We start from the raw sequence: 23,370 nt of genomic DNA on the forward strand, positions 1-23,370 counted from the left end.
GCCCCCTTGCGTTAATACTTTGTAGAGCCACCTTTTGCTGTGATTACAGCTGCAAGTCGCTTGGGGTATGTCTCTATCAGTTTTGCACATCGAGAGACTGATATTTTTGCCCATTCTTCCTTGCAAAACAGCTCGAGCTCAGTGAGGTTGGATGGAGAGCGTTTGTGAACAGCAGTTTTCAGCTCTTACCCCAGATTCTCGATTGGATTCAGGTCTGAACTTTGACTTGGCCATTCTAACACCTGGATACGTTTATTTGTGAACCATTCCTTTGTAGATTTTGCTGTATGTTTGGGATCATTGTCTTGTTGGAAGATAAATCTCCGTCCCAGTTTCAGGTCTTTTGCGGACTCCAACAGGTTTTCATCCAGAATGGTCCTGTATTTGGCTGCATCCATCTTCCCCTCAATTTTAACCATCTTCCCTGTCCCTGCTGAAGAAAAGCAGGCCCAAACCATGATGCTGCCACCACCATGTTTGACAGTGGGGATGGTGTGTTGAGGGTGATGAGCTGTGTTGCTTTTACGCCAAACATATCGTTTTGCATTGTGGGCAAAAATTTCGATTTTGGTTTCATCTGACCAGAGCCCCTTCTTCCACATGTTTGGTGTGTCTCCCAGGTGGCTTGTGGCAAACTTTAGACGAGAATTTTTATGGATATCTTTGAGAAATGGCTTTCTTCTTGCCACTCTTCCATAAAGGCCAGATTTGTGCAGTGTACGACTGATTGTTGTCCTATGGACAGACTCTCCCACCTCAGCTGTAGTTCTCTGCAGTTCATTCAGAGTGATCATGGGCCTCTTGGCTGCATCTCCGATCAGTCTTCTCCTTGTCTCAGCTGAAAGTTTAGAGGGACGGCCAGGTCTTGGTAGATTTGCAGTGGTCTGATACTCCTTTCATTTCAAAATGATCGCTTGCACAGTGCTCCTTGGGATGTTTAAAGCTTGGGAATTCTTTTTGTATCCAAATCTGGCTTTAAACTTCTCCACAACAGTATTACGGACCTGCCTGGTGTGTTCCTTGGTCTTCATGATGCTCTCTGCGCTTTCAACAGAACCCTGAGACTATCACAGAGCAGGTGCATTTATACAGAGACTTGATTACACACAGGTGGATTCCATTTATCACCATCAGTCATTTAGGACAACATTGGATCATTCAGAGATCCTCGCTGAACTTCTGGAGTGAGTTTGCTGCACTGAAAGTAAAGGGGCCGCATAATTTTGCACGCACCACTTTTCAGTTTATTTGCTAAAAAAGTTTAAATTATCCAATAGATTTCGTTCCACTTCACAATTGCATCCCACTTGTTGGTGATTCTTCACAAAAAATAAAAAAATTGTATATCTTTGTTTGAAGCCTGAAATGTGGCAAAAGGTTGAAAAGTTCAAGGGGGCCGAATACTTTCGCAAAGGCACTGTATATGAAGGATAGATATAAATCTTATATTAAAGTAGTACTACTAGCTGAGAATTTTCTTCATGATAATTTTAAATTATACAGTGCACAAAACTGGCAAAAGATTACTTTAAAAATATCATTGTAATGCCTACTATTACCTCCAGTCTATCAGACTACACCTTCTCTGGGTTCAGATGCCAAGCTTCTCAGCACACACATGTTTAAAAAATAAAAATCATTTTGAAGACTATGTCATACTTACCTGCTCTGTGTATTTTGCACAGAGCAGCCCCGAAACTCCTCTGCTGGGGTCCCCTGCCGACGCTCCTGGTCCCTCCTGCCTTCAGTGTGCCAATAGCAAGGAACAAAAACAAAAAAACAAACAAAAAAACAAACAAACACACACACACACACACACACACACACACACACACACACACACACACACACAACCCTACCTTCTGCCCTGGACTACATGTCCCATACTGACATGTATGGATGGTGTACCGAGCTGTATATGTGCTGCACTGCATTTCCCGGTAAGTAATTAATGCATTCTTTATGCAGGTCGACTAATCAGCTGGTCGATTGATCAATTATAAAAATAGTCGTCAACTATTTTCATAATCGATTGGTTGTTTCAGCCCCAGTGTACAGTAAAGCTAAAGTGGTGGATGGAGTCATGCTAATCATTTATGCACCATGGCCTTTAGAGGGGTTGTAAAGGTACAAGTTTTTTCACCTTAATGCATTCGATGCATTAAGGTGAAAAAAACATTTGACAAAACCGGCCCCCAAGTTTTACTAAACTGACCCCTCGAAAGTACCGCGCTTGCCCCTGACATACTCATCGCCGCTCACCCTGGCCGTTGATTGGCTAGAGTGGATGGATTGAAAGCAGCTCAGCCATTGACTCACGCTGCTGTCAATCACATCTAATGACGAGGTGCACGGGGCTGAGTGATACAGTGAGCGGCTGTGGGCGCTGGCTGTATCACGGAAGCAAGCACTCCACACTATGCAAGGGAGCTCGCATGAAGTTGTGGAGTCCTTGCAGGAGGGAGCCGAGACAGCCGCCGAGGGACCCCAGAAGAGCAGGTTCTTTACCACTCTGTACAAATGAGCTGCACAGTGGAGGCGAGTAGAACATGTTTGTTAATAAAAAAAAAAAAATTGCCTTTAGTGATCCTTAACCACTTCAGATCCGCGCTATTGCCAAATGACGGCATTAGCGCGGACCTACATTTCCAGGACTACGTCTATTGACGTCGTCCTGGTTACGAGCGGCCTGCGCGCCCCCTGAGGGGCGCGCGCTCTGTGATCGGCGAGTCCGTGAGACTCGCCTGATCACCGATCCGTGTAAGGGGTCGATCCCGACCCCTTATCACGTGATCAGCTGTCAGCCAATGACAGCTGATCATGTGATAGAACGGAGCCGGTAATCGGCTATTATTCCTCCTCGCGCTGACAGCGCGAGGAGAGAAAAAAAAAGCCGATCACCGGCGGCCGTGATCGGGACATCAGTCCCGATCACGGCCATCAATACAAGGGACCACCTGCCACCTGCCTGTGCCCACCTGCCTCCCGCAGTGCCATCCTGAAGTAAAATAAAAGAAAAAGTAAGTGCCCCCCGTCAGTGCCCACAGTGCCACCCACAGTGCCACCCAATCTGCCTCAAAGGTGCTGCACCCCAGTGCCGCCCATCAGTGCCCAGCAGTGCCGCCCATCAGTGCCGCCCATCAGTGCCCAGCAGTGCCACCTATCAGAGCCACCTATCAGTGCCACCTATCAGTGCCCATCAGTCCCATCTATCTGTGGTACCTATCAGTGCCCATCCGTGCCACCCATCCGTGCCATCTTATCTGTGCCCATCTTTGCCCATCAGTGCCGCCTTATCTGTGCCCATCGGTGCCGCCTTATCTGTGCCTATTAGTGCCGCCTTAACTATGCCTATCAGTGCCCACCAGTGCAGCCCATCAGTGCCCACCAGTGCAGCCCATCAGTGCCCACCAGTGCAGCCCATCAGTGCCCACCAGTGCAGCCCATCAGTGCCCACCAGTGCAGCCCATCAGTGCCCACCAATGCAGCCCATCAGTGCCGCCTAATCAGCGCACTTCAATGAAGGAGAAAAATGACCCGTTTGCAAAATTTTATAACAAACTATTAAAACATGATTTTTTTTTTTTTTTTTTTGCATCTTTTTTTGTTTGTTTAGCAAAAAATAAAACTCCGAGCTGTAACTAAATACCACCAAAAGAAAGCTCTATTTGTGGGAAAAAAATGATAAAAATTTCATTTGGGTACAGTGTTGTATGCCCGCGCAATTGTCACTCAAAGTGCATCAGCGCTGAAAGCTGAAAATTGGTCTGGGACTGAGGGGGGTTTAAGTGCCCAGTAAGCAAGTGGTTAATGCATCAGCACTGCACCGTCAACATCGTAAAGTTAAAAAAGTGTCTACAAACAAAACAAACAAAAAAAAAAAAAAAAAAAAACAAACACACACACGCCTCTGCACTCAAACATTTTTCATCACCGCTGGAACAGCTTCACTGCAAACTGCTTTATAGTTGCCTTTATTAGCAAAGCAAATGTACAAAAACTGACAGTGAAAGGTTGAGGAATGGCACACAACAAACAAAGCAGAACTATCCTTATAAAATTCCTCTTTCAGTGGGTCAAATGCTCATTACATCTAGGGGGTGATCTCCCCAAAAGACCCCTTAAGTAGTAGTAACCTACCTGAAATATGGCACATCGTGAGGAGTCTGATCTGATTGAGGATTATTGGTTGGTGTACTTGCATCTTGCTCACATGGAGGAAGGCTCTCTTCCCCAACAGGCAGAGCTGCACAGACATCACCTATAATTTTATGCAAACAAACAAAACTTTAAAACTGCCAAAAAAATTAATAAAAAAAATAAAAATAAAAAAAAATAAAAAAAAAGTTAAACAAAACCATGTGCTTAGGATCATATTTGTGTACCTTTGGCTTCAGGAGAAGTACAAGTGTTCATTTTCTGTTCAACACTTGTGGTCTTTATGGCCAAGTCAGGAGGGGACACCTGAGGACTCTTATTTGTTTCAGTTTCCAGCGCTCGTGTAAACACAAAGTTGCTTTATTTAAAAAAAAGAAAAAAAAAAAATTGAAAATATCAGTTGCCAGTTCATAAAGCGGCCATTAGTGATTTTTTTTTTTTAAAGTAGCACCAAAAACAGGTAGAGTATGCGTGTTGCTTGCTGGCTGTGCCATGCTCATTGGAAACTTGTTATAAGCTTGTACAGTGTGTCTGGTTGGGGCCTTCACCTCTCCACCTGCCCCTTTCCTCTGATGATGTTTCTTGGGGTTCTATAGGCCATTTATGACGCCATCTTATGAGTCAAGGTGTATGTCATGTACTGTGACATGCGTTGGCTACTGTTAGATTACATTAGCATGCTTTTATTTTTCCACGTAATTATACGCATGAATTTTATTTGGAGGTGATGTTACCCAACCAAATACTTTTAAAACAATTCAATAAATCTATTTCCTTGTTTCCATATGGTGTCTTAACCGCTTGTCGGGCCCGCTCCTTCAGCAACACATGAAACAGTCATGCACCGGCCGAACCTGTGCGGCGCCCACTATAGAGAAGGAGAAGGGAGCCTAGTAGTCTGAGCTACCGTCGCCTTTAACTAGCAGCAACCTGCCCCCCGCTTCACCAATAAAGAGGGCTCTTTTCCTCAGCTCAATCTGCCCAGCGAATACAAGCAGGGCTGCGACAAGGGAGAGAGAGAGACGAGCTGCGGGATTGTCAGTGTACCTCACCCGCCTTTCTCCTGTCAGTAGTGGAGAAGAGAGCGGCTTTCACCTGGTTTCCCGCTTAGCTTGTTGCCTGGTCAGTTTCCCTCCCCATTGGCCACAGCAGAGCCAATCAGAATAGAGACTAGAGATTAGGGGAGCATCATGCGACATTTAGTCCCAGAAGACTGACTGGGGGTAGGAGGGAGGAAGCCACGCCATCAGAGAAGGAGCCACACCGTGCCATCAGAGAGGGAGAAAGACTGATTCACTGCCATGGTAAAGACACGCTACAATAGTGACCAGAGTTGGCCTGGGCAATCCAAAGTGAGCAAATGTCCAGCAAGAGGGATCACTGCTGCAGTTTCACTGGGTCTGGTAAGAGGGCATGATGGCCATTATCCATTAATGCTTCAGGGGACGATCCATTAGGAATTGACCAACTTGCTAAGCTCTAAGCCAGTGATGGCGAACCTTGGCACCCCAGATGTTTTGGAACTACATTTCCCATGGTGCTTATGCACTATGCAGTGTAGTGGAGCATCATGGGAAATGTAGTTCCAAAACATCTGGGGTGCCAAGGTTCACCATCACTGCTCTAGGCCTTATTGATCGACAAAACGCGCACCAACGAGCTCCAATGCATGACTGCCAGGCCGAAAATATTGGGGGGGGGGGGGGGGTTTGGCTTGGGCAACACCATGTTTTGCTGCACCAGGTGACACCACTGCCCCCTGTGCTTTATATTTAGACTTTAATATCCTTCGCCTTAGATGGAACACCTGAGGCTGCCAAGCTGGCACGCTGGAGTTGCATTGCGAAAATGGATGAGGATGACTCTAGGTGGAGATGAGTTTCATGGTGGAGAGCCTCTTCACTATGCAACTCATCCGCATCCATTTTCACAAAGCAATGCCTCATTCATCCATGCCCAGCATCACCCATTCCTCTCCAGGATGCTGATAAAAGGTATTGTGCTTTAGTCAGTCAAGTGTTGCTATATTGATTCATTCATCTAATCACATCACACCAAAGGACTCAGTGGGATGGCCAGTGGGCGGATTCAGTGGGGAAGGCCAGTGGGCAGGCCCCGGCCTAAAGCTGTGTAAGGGGCCCCAAAATTTCTGATGGCCATCCTGCACCGCGTCGCTAAGGATACGATGCGCAAGCCTGGCGGCCACAATGACTGCCAGGCACCCACGATTGCTCCCGATAGAGCGAGGACGGGGATTTATGTGTGTAAACACACAAATCCATGTCCTGTCAGGGGAGAGGAGACAGATTGTGTGTTACTAGTATATAGGAACAACGATCAATCTCCTCTCCAAGTTGGTCTCACACCCCCACAGTTAGAACACACATGGGGAGGGAACACATTTAACTCAGAGTGCCCCATAGTGTTAACCCTTTCCCTGCCAGTGACATTTATACATCAGGGCATTTTTTTTGTATAGCACTGATCGCTGTATAAAAGGTCAACGATCTATCCCCTATTTTGTAGATACTATAACTTTTGCACAAACCAATCATTATGCGCTTATTGTAATTTTTTTTAACCAAAAACATGTAATAGAATGCATATTGACCTAAACAGATGCAGTTTACAGTATTTGGGATATTATAGCAAAAAGTGTTTTTTCTTCAAAATTGTCTGTTTATAGTGGAAAAAAAATAAATAAAAAAAAAAAAAAAAGATATATTCAGAGATGATCAAATACCACCAAAAGAAAAGAAAGCTCTATTTATGGGGGTGGGGGAAGAGGAGAGGACATACATTTTAATTAGGTACAATGTCGCACGTCCACCCGTCAAAATAGCTTGATCAGAAAGGGGGGTAAATCCTTCCGGAGCTGAAGTTAAAAGTCCCCTCAGGTTGAAGGTATACCTCCCCTTGTTTTTGGCTAGGTAGAGCATATTTTGTTTAACGTAAAGAGCAATCATATTTCATAGGACCAATTGTTTGAGCAAATCAGATGCATCCTTTATCATTTTAAGATTACAGGTTTTGCATTTATTCTCTGCTCAGCCAGAGGTAGGTCTAATCAAAGTAACCATTGCCACTTCACCATGTTCCGTCAAAATAGAGTGTGACTAGATTCTGAAAAAAAATGAAATTATAAGATTGTCAAGGGAGCGATTTTCTATACCCACTGTAGGAGGTCTCGATCCATTTGGTCTTTTCAGTGTACTTCCCGTTTAACCCCTTCCCACCCATCCTATAGACAAATGATGGCTGGATGGTGGCTTTCCTATCCTGACTGGAAGTGCCAATTGTGGTGCCATGAGACCTTTCACCAGCCATGTTAACGAGACACAGCTGACGACTGCTCAGAGTACTGGCTCGCTGCCGGTACCATGTGACAAATCACAGCAACCCACATGATTGTTGTACACAACAGATGGCTTCCTTTTATGCCATCCAGTGTGTACAGCCATGTTGGTAGGTGTGATCGGTCCATTTGATCACATTACAGGGTCAATCACGGCCCATCTGTACCATGTGATTAGCTTTAACCAATCACAACAAAACAGACTGAATGATTCCGTTTTATTCAGTAAAATGTTTGCTTATAGCAATGTAATACACAATAAGCAACACACAGAAAGCTCTATTTGTGTGAACAAAAAGATGAAATGTGTTTTGTTTTTTGGGTACAGCGTTGCATGACCACACAATTGCCATTTAAAGTGCTACAGCACTGAAAGCTGAAAATTGGCCAGGGCAGGAAGGGGGCAAGAGTATGGTAATCGGGTTTTCTTTTAGAATCATACTTACCCAGCTGAAACGATGCTGCATCTGTCCCCCGCCGGCTCTACGGCTCTCTGCTCTGCCTCCCCTGCGCTCCCTTGAGTGCTGTGGAGAGGCGCGAGCAGCCTTCTCAGTGGTTCGCTGAGAGCCCGAGCTGGGTGCAGGTCCAGGCATGCGGGTGGATCCTGACCCTGGACCGGCTCTTTTCAGTGGACAGTGGGCTGACTTCAAAACAGGTCACGAGTGCAGAACAGACTGCAGTCCTTTGAACCACAGAAGTACAGCCAAAATGAGCTTGGGCTGTACTTTAACAACTTCAATACAGGGCACTTCCCCACTTCCTGCCCAGGACAAATTTCTTTGGGTTTTTTTTTTAGCAAAAAAAGTTGAACATTGAATTTTCTTAATTTCAGTAAAATATAAAAATTATGTTTTCTCCTTCGCTGACAGGCACCGATGAAGCTGTACTGATGGAGGCATTGTGTAGAACTGAAAGGCACTGACAGGCAGATGTGGTGGGCACCTCTGATGGGGGCTGAATTGATAATCGTGGCCGATTAACAAGGAATGTAAGCACCCCCTGTAATAGGAATAATGAATGACAGGTCCTCTTTATGGAGAGATCTGGGGTCTACAAGATCTCAGATCTCCCCTTTAGGCTGGAAAGACCAAGATATATATATATACACACAATTTATTTATTTTTTTTAAAATAAACACACACACACACACACACACACACACACACACACACACACACACACACAAACCACCCTGTCTTGGCCTTTCCAGCCGAAGCCCCGGTATGGTTTACATATACCGGCCCGGACATGACATCACAAGGGTCATTGAGATGACTTGGGACCTTTTGTTCACCAGATATATCTCTATGGCTAACTTCCGGTGGCAACCATTTTATTATCCGGGCTTGCCGATCGTATGGGCAATACCATAGAAACACCAGATGTCCCCTCCAGTCTCATCTAAAAATGATCAATTGGCTGAAATGCTGCTACAATTTTTTTTTGTGCATCATAAGAACAAAGAAAGGGAAACAATATCTGAATGATAGATAGATGGATAGATAGATAGAGATATAGAGAGAGACTTTTTCCGATGGATCTAAAGATTTCATTCCCACCACATCTGATTGGCAAGTTGCAATATATGACATTTTTGGGTTAACATCCAAAATCCCAACGAGCATTATCAGACCCTGTCCAGTTGTCGTCTGTGCTCCATAGTGGGGGAGTGCGTTTTGGATAAGAGAAAGAATTAGAAATGTGCAAGGAGAGATGAATTGCACATGCGATTTCGGCGATTCTGCTTTATCCTGGTTTTCCTCCTATCTCAGCGCACACAACTCCATCTCCTCTGCTCTCCTTCCTCTTTCTGTTGGGGTACTCCAAGGTTCTATCCTTGTGCCCCTCCTATTCTCGCTTTATACCTCTTCCCTGGGCCAGTTGATAAACTCCCATGGTTTTCAATACCACCTCTATGCCGACGACACCCAGATCTATCTCTCCACTCCTCAACTCACCCCCTCAATCTCCAACTTACTGAATGACATATCAGTATGGATGTCACACCACTTCCTCAAACTCAATCTTTCTAAAACTTAGCTTGTTATATTTCCTCCTTCACGATCCCATCGCCGTGACTTCACCATTAATATCAACACCACAACCATTGGTCGCTCCGCACATGCCAGGGTCCTGGGTGTAATCCTTGACTCTGACCTTTCCTTGAGCCCCCACATCCAATCACGGACTAAATCCTGCCGCCTTCACCTCCGCAACATCTCCAGAATTCAACCCTTCCTGACTAATAACACCACAAAGCAACTTGTTTACTCCTTGATTATTTCCCACCTTGACTACTGCAACTCTCTCCTTAATGGCCTACCCTTAAGTAGGCTATCCCTCCTTCAGTCTATTGTGAATGCTGCTGCTAGACTAATACTAATCGTTCCGTGACTGCTGCCCCTACCCCACTGTGTAAAATTCAAAATGCTAACCATAACATACAAAGCCATCCACAACATCGCCCCCATCTACATCACCAACCTCATCTGCAGCTTTCGCCCAAATCTTCCCCCTCTGCTCCTCCTGCTTTCTAGCTCCCTCGTTACATCCTCTCATGCTCGCCTTCAAAGACTTCTCCAGAGCCTCTCCCATACACCACCCCCTCCGTTTAGAATGTAAGCTATGAGTAGGGCCCTCCTGTATTGTACTGTAATTGTGTTGTCCCCCCTATACATTGTAAAGCGCTGCGTAAACTGTTGGCGAGAAGAAGACGAAGACGACGAAGTGCACCCCACCACCCAGAAATATAAATAAACAAGTTTCATCTCAGGATAAGTTTCCTTTATAAAAACATTTTAGAAAAAATTTAGCACACATCAAAAAAAATAAACACACCCCACCACACACAGATCAAACCCAAATCCCTACTTCACTAGACCTACCTTTTACCATCTACAGGACTCCATGTGAATGTTGGTGTCAAGAAAGCATTGGCTCTTTTGGGAGTCAATGGCTGGAACTTAAAAGATGACAGTCCATCCAATGGTTGAAACTCAAAATTCTCTGGAGCAAAGGATGGCTTTCTTTCTTCTCGTACGGTGGCCTTTGCAAGGTTCTCACTTTCTACAGGTGTCACTTTGACGGTAATAGCTAGCTTTGGCTTTTCTTTCAAAACAACCTCTGGTTTCAAGTTTTCAGCTTTCTCTTGGTCAAGTACCACAGGCTAGAAAAAAAAAAAAAAAATTAAGATTTGGTAGGAGGGGAAGGGTTCGAATCAATCATGCTTTTATTGCTACTTGCATTCCTGTCTATCAGAAGAAGAAGATCTCCCTACTTCCAGTATGGTGACCAAGACAAATAAGATTAAATCTTTCCTAGACACGGGCAGCAATAAAAGCTTGGGAAGAAAAAAATAAAATAAAAAAAGTTTCCACGGCTGGAGAGATTTAATAAGCCAAGTTTACTCAACAGGGGCTTTAACCCTCACCTACTCAAGTTTAGCTGAATTTACTTTAGTATAGCTGGCAATCATACTGCAATCCTTAACCATTTAAGCCCCAGACCATTTGGCTGGCCAAAGACCAGAGTGTTTGTGTTTTTCGGCACTGTCGCTTTAACTGACAATTGCACAGTCATGCGACGTGGCTCCTAAACAAAATTTACATCCTTTCCCACAAATAGAGCTCTCTTTTGGTGGCATTCATCACCTTTGCTTTTTCTTAATTTTTGCTATAATAAACATCCCCAAAAATAAAATATATATAAGTTTTCCTCAGGTTTAGGCAGATAGGTATTCAGAATTTTTTATTTACACCAAAAATAAGTCACAATAAGCGCGTGATTGGTTTGCACAAAAGTTATAGCGTCTACAAAATAGGGGATAGTTATGGCATTTGATACTAGTTAAAAAAAAAAAAAAAAAAGTAATGGGGGCGATCAGCATTTCGTATCATATTTATATGATCAAAGCAATTAAAAACGCATTGATTACTGTCTAAACGTGACTGGCAGACAAGGGGTTAACCACTAGGTGGCGCTGTAGGGGTTAAGTGTAGCCTAGGGAGTGATTCTTGGGGGGGTGTGACACTACACTGATCACCACTCCCTTTTACAGTAGCATCTCCCCGTTCTTCCTCACTCTGAGGCGATCGCGGGTATCCCCTTGGACAGAGTCACAAAGGGGACAGGGTCCCAGCGGGCGCCTGCAAGCCGCCTCTTAAAGGGCAACATACAGGTACGTTAATATGCCTGTACAGGCCCTTCTGCTGCAGTATATCTGCATGAGGCAGTCAGGAAGCGGTTAACCGCTTACCAACTGCCTCAACGATATAAGTCGGCAGAAGGGCTCGTACAGGCACATTAATGTACCTGTATGTTGCCCTTTAAGAGGCGGCCTGCAGCAAGCTCCATGGGTCGGGTCGCGTGTCCCGCGGACCCGTTGTCCGCGGGGATACCCACGGTAATCTCACAGAGGGGAAGAACGGGGAGATGCTAATGCAAACAAGTATCTCCCCGTTCTGCCTAGTGAGTGTCACTGATCTCTGCTCCCTGTGATCTGGAGCAGATATCAGTGATGTGTCACACGTAGCCACGAACCCACCCCAGTTAGAATCACTCCCCAGGACATACTTAACCCCTCCACACAGGAATCAATGCATTTGTAAAGCACCGATTGCTGTATAAATGACAATGGTCACAAAAATGTGAGAGATTAAAGATATAAAATACACGCTATAACTTTTGCACAAACCAAACACTTATTGCGATTTTTTTTTTAAACCAAAAATATGTAGAATATGTATCGGCCTAAACTGGAGGGGAAAAAGAAAAAGGATTTTATATTTTTGGGGGATATAGCAAAATGTAAAAAATAGTGTTTTTTCCAAAAAGACTCAGTTAGACTTACCGGTGACGGTATTTCTAAGAGCCTTTCAGGACAACCCCGGAGAGTGTAGCTCCACCTTGCAATCAGGAAACACATGCCCACTTTAAAAACACCTCCTCCTCCTCCATGGCTTCAGTTATTGTGGCCTTCCGACGCTGGAAAACAAAGCACAGAAAGCACAACACCATGGTAGAACTTAATACATTTACTAAGCATAACCTAGGGAGGGAAGTAACGGTTGTCCTGAAAGGCTCTTAGAAATACCGTCACCGGTAAGTCTAACTGAGTCTTTCTCAAATCGCCTTTCAGGACAACCCCGGAGAGGATAACCGAGAAACTTACCCTAGGGCGGGACTACTGCCTGCAGTACCTTCCTGCCGAAGGCCTGATCTGCTGCAGACAGTAGATCTAACCGGTAATGCCGGAGAAATGTCGAATAACTGGACCAAGTGGCAGCCTTGCAGATTTGTTCAGGCGTGGCACCGGCCCTTTCAGCCCAGGAAACTGCCGTGGATCTAGTAGAGTGGGCAGCAATACCTGAGGGAGGTATTTCTCCTTTTGCTTTATAGGCTTCTGTTATAGCCAACTTAAGCCACCTACCCAGCGTACTTTTAGAAGCTTTCTCCCCCTTGCGTGATCCAGAAAATATCACAAAGAGGGCGTTTGATTTTCTAAATTCTTTAGTAACTTTCAGAAACTGTAAAAGACATCTTCTCACATCCAATGTGTGAAAAACTTCCTCTCCTGCATTTGCTGGGCTTGCAGAGAATGTAGGTAACACTATTTCCTGTGATCGATGGAAAGTTGAGGATACTTTCGGTAGGAATGCTGGATCCGTCCTCAGTACCACCCTGTCCTGATAAATTCTAAGGAAGGGTTCTGTAATAGCTAGAGCTTGGAGCTCGCTGACTCTCCTGGCCGAGGTGATGGCCACCAAAAAGATTGTTTTTAAAACCACCTTCTGCAAAGAAGCTTCCTGTAAGGGTTCAAACGGTGCTCCCGAGAGACCCTGTAAAACTGTAGACAAATCCCAACTGGGAAAGTCTTTAAGGGCTACTGGTCTATTTCGAGCAAGAGCCCTAAAAAATCTAGAAATTAAAGTTTCTTTAGATAAAGTCTTTTCAAAGAAAACTGATAAGGCAGCCACCTGAGTCTTCAGGGTACTGGCTGCGAGACCCTTCTCCATTCCTTCATGGAGAAACTCCAAGACTGACACCGTGCTCTTGACCCCGAGTTCTCTAGAACTGCACCAGGAGTTGAACTTTTTCCAGACCTTCATGTAAATTGCCTGTGTAACTGCCTTCCTACTGGACAGCAGGGTCTTTACTACTTTATCTGAGAGACCTTTAGCCTTTAACAGGTCCTCCTCAGAAACCAGGCGGTTAGCTGCAGGAGTTCCACTTCTGGATGACTTACTGTCCCCTGGGATAACAGATCTTTTCTGAGTGGTAACCTCCATGGGGGCTTCGAGGCTAGGTTTCGAAGACCCGCGAACCAGGGTCTTTTTGGCCAAAAAGGAGTGACTAGTATTAAGTCTGTCCTTTCTTCCCTGAATTTCCTCAGTACTAGTTGAATTAGAGGAAAGGGGGGAAAGGCATAGCACAGCTGGTAATGCCAGGGGTGAGCGAATGCATCCAACCCTATTGCTGCATCTCCTCGGTGAAGAGAAAAGAATCTGTCCACCTTTGAGTTCTGCTGGCTGGCAAAAAGGTCTACCTGAGGAACCCCCCAGGCCTCGGAGATCATCAGGAACACTTCCTGATTCAGACTCCATTCTGCCTCTAGCAATTTGCGCCTGCTTAGGAGGTCCGCAAACAAATTCTGAGAGCCCTTCAGATGCACTGCCGATAGTGAGGCTGTGTTCTGTTCTGCCCAGGCTAACAACAGATTGGCCAGCTCCATCAAGCTCCTGCTTCTGGTTCCCCCTTGCTTCATAATGTAGGTAACCGCTGTTGTGTTGTCTGACAACACCTGAACATGGTGGCCTCTCAAACTCTGCTGAAATGCCACTAAACCCAGAAAGATCGCCTTCAACTCCCTCCAGTTGGATGATCTTTGAGCTTCCTGTTTGGACCAGACCCCCTGAGATGTCTGACCATCCAGATGGGCTCCCCAGCCCCAGGCACTTGCGTCTGTAGTAAGGCGCTTGTCCACAGGAAAGGTCCACACCAGGCCCCTTGAGAGGTTTGCCTGGTCTCTCCACCACCAAAGAGCCCTTTTCGTCTTTGACGAAATTTTTAGCTGTTTTTCCAAAGGATCCTGATGGGACCAGCTTGACAGAACCTCCCTCTGAAGGGGTCTGGAATGGAACCTGGCCCACTGAACAGCCGGGATTGCTGCCGTAAGCAGGCCCAGAACTGCCATAGCCATCCTGACTGAGACTGTCTGGTTGCTCTGTATCCGCTGTACAGCTAGCTGTAACTTTTCCTGTTTTTCCAACGGCAGGAAAACTTTCTGGAGAATCGAATTTAATGTATACCCCAGAAATTTCATTTCCTGTGAGGGGGTCAGGATTGACTTCTCTAGGTTTAGAAGCCATCCCAGGCCCTCGAGGTGAGACTGGGCCCTCTGGAGATTGACTAGGACCTGCTCCCTGGAGTCTGCAAAAAACAAAAGGTCGTCCAGATAAGGAACGACTGGAATCCCCTTCAATTTCAGGGGTTCCAAAGCCTCTGCCATAATCTTCGTAAAGACCCTGGGAGAGGACGAGAGTCCGAACGGCAGAGCCCTGAATTGGAGGTGCCATACCGAACTCCCTACCTTCAATGCCAGGCGCAGGAACTGCTGCGATGCCTGATGAATTGGTATATGAAGGTAGGCATCCCTTAGGTCCAGGGATGCCATGAAGCATTCTGGGGTCAACAGCTTTGTGATGGAGAAAATTGTATCCATCCTGAAATGTTTGTACCGAATGAACCTGTTCAGGAATTTCAGATTCAGGATTAGACGGTACTTCCCTGAGGGTTTTTTCACCAGAAAAATATGTGAATAAAAACCCCCGCCCTGCTGGCTTACTGGGACTTGAATCAGAACCTCTTGCTGTATCAGCTCCTGTAACAACAGCTTCATTGCAGAGGCCTTCTCCTGATCCCTTGGCAATGTTGTCACATAAAACCTGCTCGGGGGTAGTTCTGAAAACTCCAACCTGTACCCCTGATCGACAACGCTCTTCACGAACAGATTTGGAGACAGCCTGTCCCATTGTTCGCGAAAAGCTGACAGTCTCCCCCCCACTGGGGAGATATTGTCACTTGTTCTTAGGGGACTGCTCTGGGGGAGATCTAAAGAGGACTCCACCCCTGCCTTTGCCCTTCTGTGAACCCCATCTGCTCTTGTGCTCCTGGTCTTTTTTATGGGACTGCTGAAAAGCACGAAAATTCTTTTTAGCCATCTGCTTTTTCTTAACTGGAAAAGCCTTCTTTTTATCGGCTGTTCTATCCAGCACAGACTCTAAATCAGGACCAAAGAGCAAGTCACCCGAAAAGGGAAGACCACACAGCTTGACCTTAGAGGCAGTGTCCCCAGACCATGTTTTCAGCCAAACTGCTCTCCTGGCTGAATTTACAAGAGCCGAAGACCTAGCGGCCAGTTTAACTGATTCTGCTGATGCATCCGCCATGTATTTGACTGCATTCAGGATCAGTGGAAAGGACTCTAAGAGATCCTTGCGGGGTGTCCCCGCCTCAATATGGCTCTTCAGCTTCTCTACCCAACATTCCAGATTCCTGGCCACCACCGTAGCTGCCATTGCTGGTTTTAGACTGACTGACGCAGCATCCCAAGCTTTTTTAAGGATGGAGTCAGCTTTTTTGTCCATTGGGTCTTTAAGGATCCCCATATCTTCAAAGGCTAGATCCGTTCGTCTGGATACCTGCGAGAAAGCTGCATCGACTCTGGGTTTCTTGTTCCAAACCTCTGAGTCCTTATCTTCGAAGGGAAACCTTCTTTTGAGAGCTTTAGAGAAGAAAGGGGCTTTTTCTGGGTCCTTCCACTCCTTTCTCACTGAGTCTGAGAGGACCCTGTGGACAGGAAAAACTCGCCGTTTTGTTTCGTCCAACCCCTGGTACATTTTGTCATGAACTGACAGTTGTACTCTTTCTTCCTGAATTTCTAGAGTAGTGTAGATTGCTTTTAAAATATCATCTACTTCCTCTAGTGATAGCTTGAATTTGGAGCCCCTGCTATCTTCTTCCTCTTCCTCCTCCTCCTCAGAATCCCTGAAGGAGATGAGAGTACTACCCCCTTCGTCTCCAGACTCTTCAGTTTCCACCTGTCTGGATGACGACGCCCTGGGGCTGGGCGGTAAGTTCTGAGGCTCGGTCTGTGCGGGAGGGTTTTGTATCAGGATGGACTTGACTGAACTCAAAGAGTTTGTCAGCTCTTTAACCGAAGAAAACAAATCCTTATATTGTTGAGATGTTTCCTCTTCCACCAATTCTCTGATACAATTTCTGCACATTGCCTTCTGCCATGAATCTCTGAGGGGGGTTTTGCAGGAAGGACATTTTCTCTGACCTGGTCTAGCTTTTCCTAGTGATTTTTCCTGAAACGACATACAGGTTTAATTCACTAAAAGCTCTCAACAACCAGTTGCTTAACACCAAGCCAGTGCAGAGACCCACCACCAAACAGACCACTAGTGAGACCCCAGAACTAGGCTGCAAAAGGTCAGAGCGAAGTCCACCTCTGACCTGCAGCGACAGGCCCCCAAGAGGGGGGAACAAACAAAGACATACCCACAGTAAAGCAGAGGGTGCCAGTGCACCTTACGTACCTGGGCTGGACCGGTGCTGGGGGCGCCTGTCTCCGCCATAGCTGGCTTGCACTCTTCCATCGTTTGAGTGAGGCAGCTATTTTACAAACAGCTCTCATTTTAAATTTTCCCGGCCGCCGCGTCATCAAGGCCGGCCGGAAGCGGAAGCACACGGTCACCTGACCCGCCCCATGACCCCTGCGTTCCAGGCGCTGAACCACGGCGCCACGCCCCCTCAGAGCGCCCGCGCGTCACCGTGAACGACGCCGTCGCCGCCCGGGACCCGGCGCCGAAAACGGAGCCATGCCGCTGACCTGCAGCGGCCTCCGCCAGCAACAGAGCCCTCCCTGCGCTAACAAGCGGACACCGGGCACCCGACGCCGGCACTCCGAGGGTCCTTACTCCCGTGAGATGGCGGGACCAGGAGCTCCAGGAGTCCTCTCCCCGTGGAGATGCTGCTGGGGGTCAAAGAGAAACAACCTGCAACAAAAGGTAAGCCTTACTCCCCTGCAGAGAGTGTAGCTCTCCCTGGTTCAGGCACATGCTTCCTCCAAGGAGGAAACACAATAACTGAAGCCATGGAGGAGGAGGAGGTGTTTTTAAAGTGGGCATGTGTTTCCTGATTGCAAGGTGGAGCTACACTCTCCGGGGTTGTCCTGAAAGGCGATTTGAGAAATTTTAGTTTTTTTTATTTATAGCGCAAAATATAAACCGCAGAGGTGAGCAAATCCCACCAAATGAAAGCTCTATTTGTGGAAAAGGGACGTTAATTTTTTTTTTGGGAGCTACATCACACGACCATGCAATTGTCAGTTAAAGCAACGTAGTGCCCAAACGCAAAAAGTGCTCTGGTCTTTGGCCAGCATAATGGTCCGGGGGTTAAGTGGTTAAAGTGGTTCTGCACTCAAAATACAACATTTGCCCATTCTGTTGCCTATAGTTAATATATCTCATAATGCCACCTGTTTTTTTTTTTTGATTCACCTACCTTTTGTAATCTTCAGTACTTTATTTCAAACCCCTGCGGCGATGGGCGGTCTCTTGCGGCGATGGGCGGTCTCTTGCGGGGATCAGCGTAATTTCCTGTTGAAGCCCGCACTGTCTCCTGTGATCTCGTTCGTGTAATCCCAGGAGACATTGCGGCTAATGCACCCGACATCTCGCGAGATTTCGGGTGCTACAGCCGACATCTCGCGAGATTTCGGGTGCTACAGCCAACATCTCGCGTGATTTTGGTAATTACAGCCGAGATCTCGCGAGATCTCGGCTGTAATTACCAAAATCACGCGAGATGTTGGCTGTAGCACCCGAAATCTCGCGAGATGTCGGCTGTAGCACCCGAAATCTCGCGAGATGTCGGGTGCATTAGCCGCAATGTCTCCTGGGATTACACGAACGAGATCACAGGAGACAGTGCGGGCTTCAACAGGAAATTACGCTGATCCCCGCAAGAGACCGCCCATCGCCGCAGGGGTTTGAAATAAAGTACTAAAGATTACAAAAGGTAGGTGAATCAAAAAAAAAAAACAGGTGGCATTATGAGATATATTAACTATAGGCAACAGAATGGGCAAATGTTGTATTTTGAGTGCAGAACCCCTTTAAAGCATTTTTTACCCCAACACATCATATTCCTGATGTTTCTGCTGTACCATGTACTTGTATAAGAAAGTATACTGTTCTCTGTGTATTGCTTCCTTTATGTGAAATCCCTGGTGTTAAGAGGAGGATAGAGATATAGAGATGACAGGATTTTTGTACTCACCGTAAAATCCTTTACTCTGAAGTTAATTGATGGACACAGCTCCTTTAAATCTTGACCTTAAAAAGTCATTTCGCCACCTTCAGGAGAGGACTAGGCAGAATATGCAAAAAACAGCAAAACTGCACTCACTCTGCTTCCTGCAGCTTAGTTCATCAAAAATCAGAACATAAATAGGAGGGGTGGTTCTGTGTCAATGAACAGGATTTTACGGCGAGTACAAAAACCCCATTTTCTCTTTCGTTCATTGACGGACGCGGATCCTTTAAATCTTGACCTTAAGGGCGTCCAAGCAGTGTCAAAAAAACGGAGGGGTGGAAACAGCAAGAAAACTTCACCCACAACAAGAGGAACTCCTCAAACAGAAATAGCCACCTAAAAAAACGTCCGCCATCAAAACCTGTGGCCAACGTATGCATCCAAAGATGCGTTCACAACCTTGTAACTTGAAAGTGTGAATTGCAACCCTACACATGCAAAATCTTGCGGCCAAATTAAGCATCCGAAGATGTGCTCACGTCAACTTTGTAAAATTTTGTGAAAGTCACCGCCTTACACACCTGAGAGATGGGCGCTTGTTGAAAAGCCCAGGAGGTACCAAGGGCCCTGGTGGAATGTGCCATGACAGGAAAGGGGGGGGGCATCCGGTTCTTTACAGCATAAGCCTGAACCACGATCTGTCTGATCCACCGAGATGGTGGTCGACAAGACTGCCAGACGTTTTTCAGACCACGTCCAGGGAATGTAAAGCAATGTCTTTCGGATGTGTCTGCTTAGGACATAAGGATGGTAGCACGATGTCCTCATTTAGATGAAAAGCCAAAACCACCTTTGGAAGAAAAGAGGGCTGCGGACGTAGTGCCGCCTTATCCTTGTGGAGAAGCAGGTAGGGAGACTTGCACGACAAGGCCGCCAATTCAGAAACTCTCCTGCCAGATGTAATTGCCACTAAAAAGACTACTTTCTGAGAAAGAGTCAAGGGAATCTTCCTAACATTTTCAAACGGCGGTTTCTGAAGAACCGTTGGCACCAGCTTCAGATCCCACAGAGGTAGTGGTGGTCGAATGGGAGGGGCTACGTGTCGAACCCCTTGTACAAATGTACTCACCAGGGAGTGAGTTGCCAAGGGATGTTGAAAGTAGACAGCCAAGGCTGATATCTGCCCCTTAATGGTGCTTAACCACTTTCAGACCGGACCATTTTGCTGGTAAATGACCAGAGGTCTTTTTACACTTTGGCACTGCGCTGCTTTAACTGGTAATTGCGCGGTCATGCAATGTTGTACCCAAACAAAATTTGCGTCCTTTTCTTCCCACAAATAGAGCTTTCTTTTGATGGTATTTGATTGCCTCTGCGATTTTTATTTTTTGCGATATAAACGTAAAAAGACCGCAAATTTTGAAAAAAAATGATATTTTCTACTTTTTGTTATTAGAAAAATCCAATAAACTCAATTTTAGTCATACATTTAGGCCAAAATGTATTCAGCCACATGTCTTTGGTAAAAAAAAAGTCAATAATTGTATATTTATTGGTTTGCGCAAAAGTTGTCACATCTACAAACTAAGGTACGTTTTCTGGAATTTACGCAGCTTTTAGTTTACGACTGCCTATCTCATTTCTTGAGGTGCTAAAATGGCAGGGCAGTACAAAACCCCCCCAAATGACCCCATTTTGGAAAGTAGACCCCCTAAGGAAATTGATAAGAGGCATGTTGAGCCCATTGAATATTTTATTTTTTTGCCTCAAGCGATTGAATAATGACAAAAAAAAAATTTTTTTTTTTTTTTTACACAAAGTTGTCACTAAATGATATATTGTTTACACATGCTATGGGCGTATGTGAAATGACACCCCAAAATAAATTCTGCTGCTTCTCCTGAGTACGGGGATACCACATATGTGGGACTTTTTGGGAGCCTAGCCGCGTACGGGGCCCCGAAAACCAAGCACCGCCTTCAGGCTTTCTAAGGGCGTAAATTTTTGAGTTCACTTCTCACTACCTATTACAGTTTTGAAGGCCATAAAATGCCAAGATGGCACATAACACCCACAAATGACCCAATTTTAGAAAGTAGACACCCCAAGCTATTTGCTGAGAGGCATGTTGAGTCCATGGAATATTTTATATTTTGCCACAAGTTGCGGGAAAATTACAAACTTTTTTTTTTTTTTTTTTTTTTCACAAAGTTGTCACTAAATGATATATTGCTCACACATGCCATGGGCATATGTGAAATGACACCCCAAAATAAATTCTGCTGCTTCTCCTGAGTACGGGGATACCACATATGTGGGACTTTTTGGGAGCCTAGCCGCGTACGGGGCCCCGAAAACCAAGCACCGCCTTCAGGCTTTCTAAGGGCGTTACAGTTTTGAAGGCCATAAAATGCCAAGATGGCACAAACCCCCCCCAAATGACCCCATTTTGGAAAGTAGACACCCCTAAATTTAGGGGTACACTAGTGAGACTAGGTAATAAATGGCGGGTGCCCTGAAACTATAAAAAAATAACTAACCAACCAGCGTCACCTGTAACAGTTATATGGTGATCACTGGTGAAAGGGTTAACTAGGGGGCAATCAGGGGGCTTTATGCGGTAGTATATGGGGGTCCCTGGCGCTATAAAAAGCTGCGGCGAACCTGAATACCTACCTGCCTAACTAGCGTCACCTGTGACACTAATACAGCGATCAGAAAAACGATCGCTTATTAGGCTGGGTTCACACTGGAGCGATGCGGGAACGCCACGAATGCGCGGCGGGTTCCCGCATCGCATGCCTCACGGCGGCAGTTCACACTGCCCTATGCGAACTGCTGGGAGTGTCAGTGAAATGTTACTGACACCCCCAGATCAGTTCGCATATCGCAGTGCGATCTGCAAACTCGGATCGCATGGTGTGAACACCCATGCGATCCGATTCTGCTGCGGGCCAAAAAAAGGGTCCCGTGCGAATTTGCGGCGGGTGCGGCGAATGGCTGAACTCGAATCGCACATAGATCGGATGTGATTTGCACTGCAGTGCGGTGCGAATCACATCCGTTCTCAAACCGCTGCAATGTGAACCCAGCCTTAGTGACACTGGCGACGGGGGGTGATCACGGGGTTAAACCTTTATTGGGGGGGTTAGGGGGGTACCTTAGAACTAAAGGGGGCTAACCCTAACTGCCCTAACAGTTATTAGTCACAAATGACACCCGCCGGGTGATCAGGGGGTTAAACCTTTATTAGGTAATAAATGGCGGGTGCCCTGAAACTATAAAAAAATAACTAACCAACCAGCGTCACCTGTAACAGTTATATGGTGATCACAGGTGAAAGGGTTAACTAGGGGGCAATCAGGGGGCTTTATGCGGTAGTATATGGGGGTCCCTGGCGCTATAAAAAGCTGCGGCGAACCTAAATACCTACCTGCCTAACTAGCGTCACCTGTGACACTAATACGGCGATCAGAAAAATGATCGCTTATTAGGCTGGGTTCACACTGGAGCGATGCGGAAACGCCGCGAATCCGCGGCGGGTTCCCGCATCGCATGCCTCCCGGCGGCAGTTCACACTGCCCTATGCGAACTGCTGGGAGTGTCAGTGAAATGTTACTGACACCCCCAGATCAGTTCGCATATCGCAGTGCGATCTGCAAACTCGGATCGCATGGTGTGAACACCCATGCGATCCGATTCTGCTGCGGACCAAAAAAAGGGTCCCGTGGGAATGTGCGGCGGGTGTGGCGGGTGCGGCGAATGGCTGAACTCGAATCGCACAGAGATCGGATGTGATTTGCACTGCAGTGCGGTGCGAATCACATTCGTTCTCATAAACCGCTGCAATGTGAACCCAGCCTTAGTGACACTGGCGACGGGGGGTGATCACGGGGTTAAACCTTTATTGGGGGGGGTTAGGGGGGCACATTAGAACTAAAGGGGGCTAACTCTAACTGCCCTAACAGTTATTACAGTCACAAATGACACCAATGCAAAAAAAAAAAAAAAAAAAAAAAAAAAAAAAAAAAAAAGACATTGGTGTCACTGTGACTGGGGGGCAGGGGTAATTGGGGGGGTGATCGGGGGGTAAAGGGGGGGTGTGAGTGTGCCTGGCATGTTCTACTGTGTGTGTAGCGTGTTGGTGCAACTCACCGATCCGCTCTCCTCCGTGTCGGAACGAAAAATACCGACACGGAGGAGAGAATACATCACTTCCTCTCCTGTGTTTACATTACAGGAGAGGAAGTGATGTCACCGGGGATTTCCATTCGTCGAGAGCGATCGCGAGGGGGTGGCCATGAATGAATGGCCGCCCCCTCATCCCGGATCGCTCTCGAAGGAATGCCGACCGCCGCAGGCACCGGGGGGGGGCCCGATCGGGCCCCCCACCCGCGGGCAGGCAGGGACTTATATATACGCCCATATGCCTGCCCGTGCCATTCTGCCGACGTATATCGTCGTGCGGCGGTCGGCAAGTGGTTAAAGCAAGTTTCTGATCCACTCCTCGCTGCAAAAACAGCAGGATCCTGGA

At 46.5% G+C, this 23,370-nt stretch overlaps 1 protein-coding gene across 1 annotated transcript in view; it reads right to left on the reverse strand.

The window, feature by feature from the left end:
- Window positions 1–23,370, reverse strand: part of DLGAP5 (DLG associated protein 5) — an 81,979-nt gene that overhangs the window by 27,124 nt on the left and 31,485 nt on the right. The window contains exons 9-11 of the mRNA XM_077464411.1: window positions 10,400–10,680; window positions 4,386–4,516; window positions 4,141–4,261 (exon numbers count right to left, since the gene is read on the reverse strand). Coding sequence (XP_077320537.1) covers window positions 4,141–4,261; window positions 4,386–4,516; window positions 10,400–10,680 — 533 coding nt within the window. The remainder of the gene's footprint in view (window positions 1–4,140; window positions 4,262–4,385; window positions 4,517–10,399; window positions 10,681–23,370) is intronic.

This window comes from Lithobates pipiens, unplaced genomic scaffold, assembly GCF_037356315.1.
Source record: "Lithobates pipiens isolate NorthernLeopardFrog02 unplaced genomic scaffold, aLitPip1_a1.2 Scaffold_30, whole genome shotgun sequence".
In the NCBI taxonomy this organism is placed as follows: domain Eukaryota; kingdom Metazoa; phylum Chordata; class Amphibia; order Anura; family Ranidae; genus Lithobates; species Lithobates pipiens.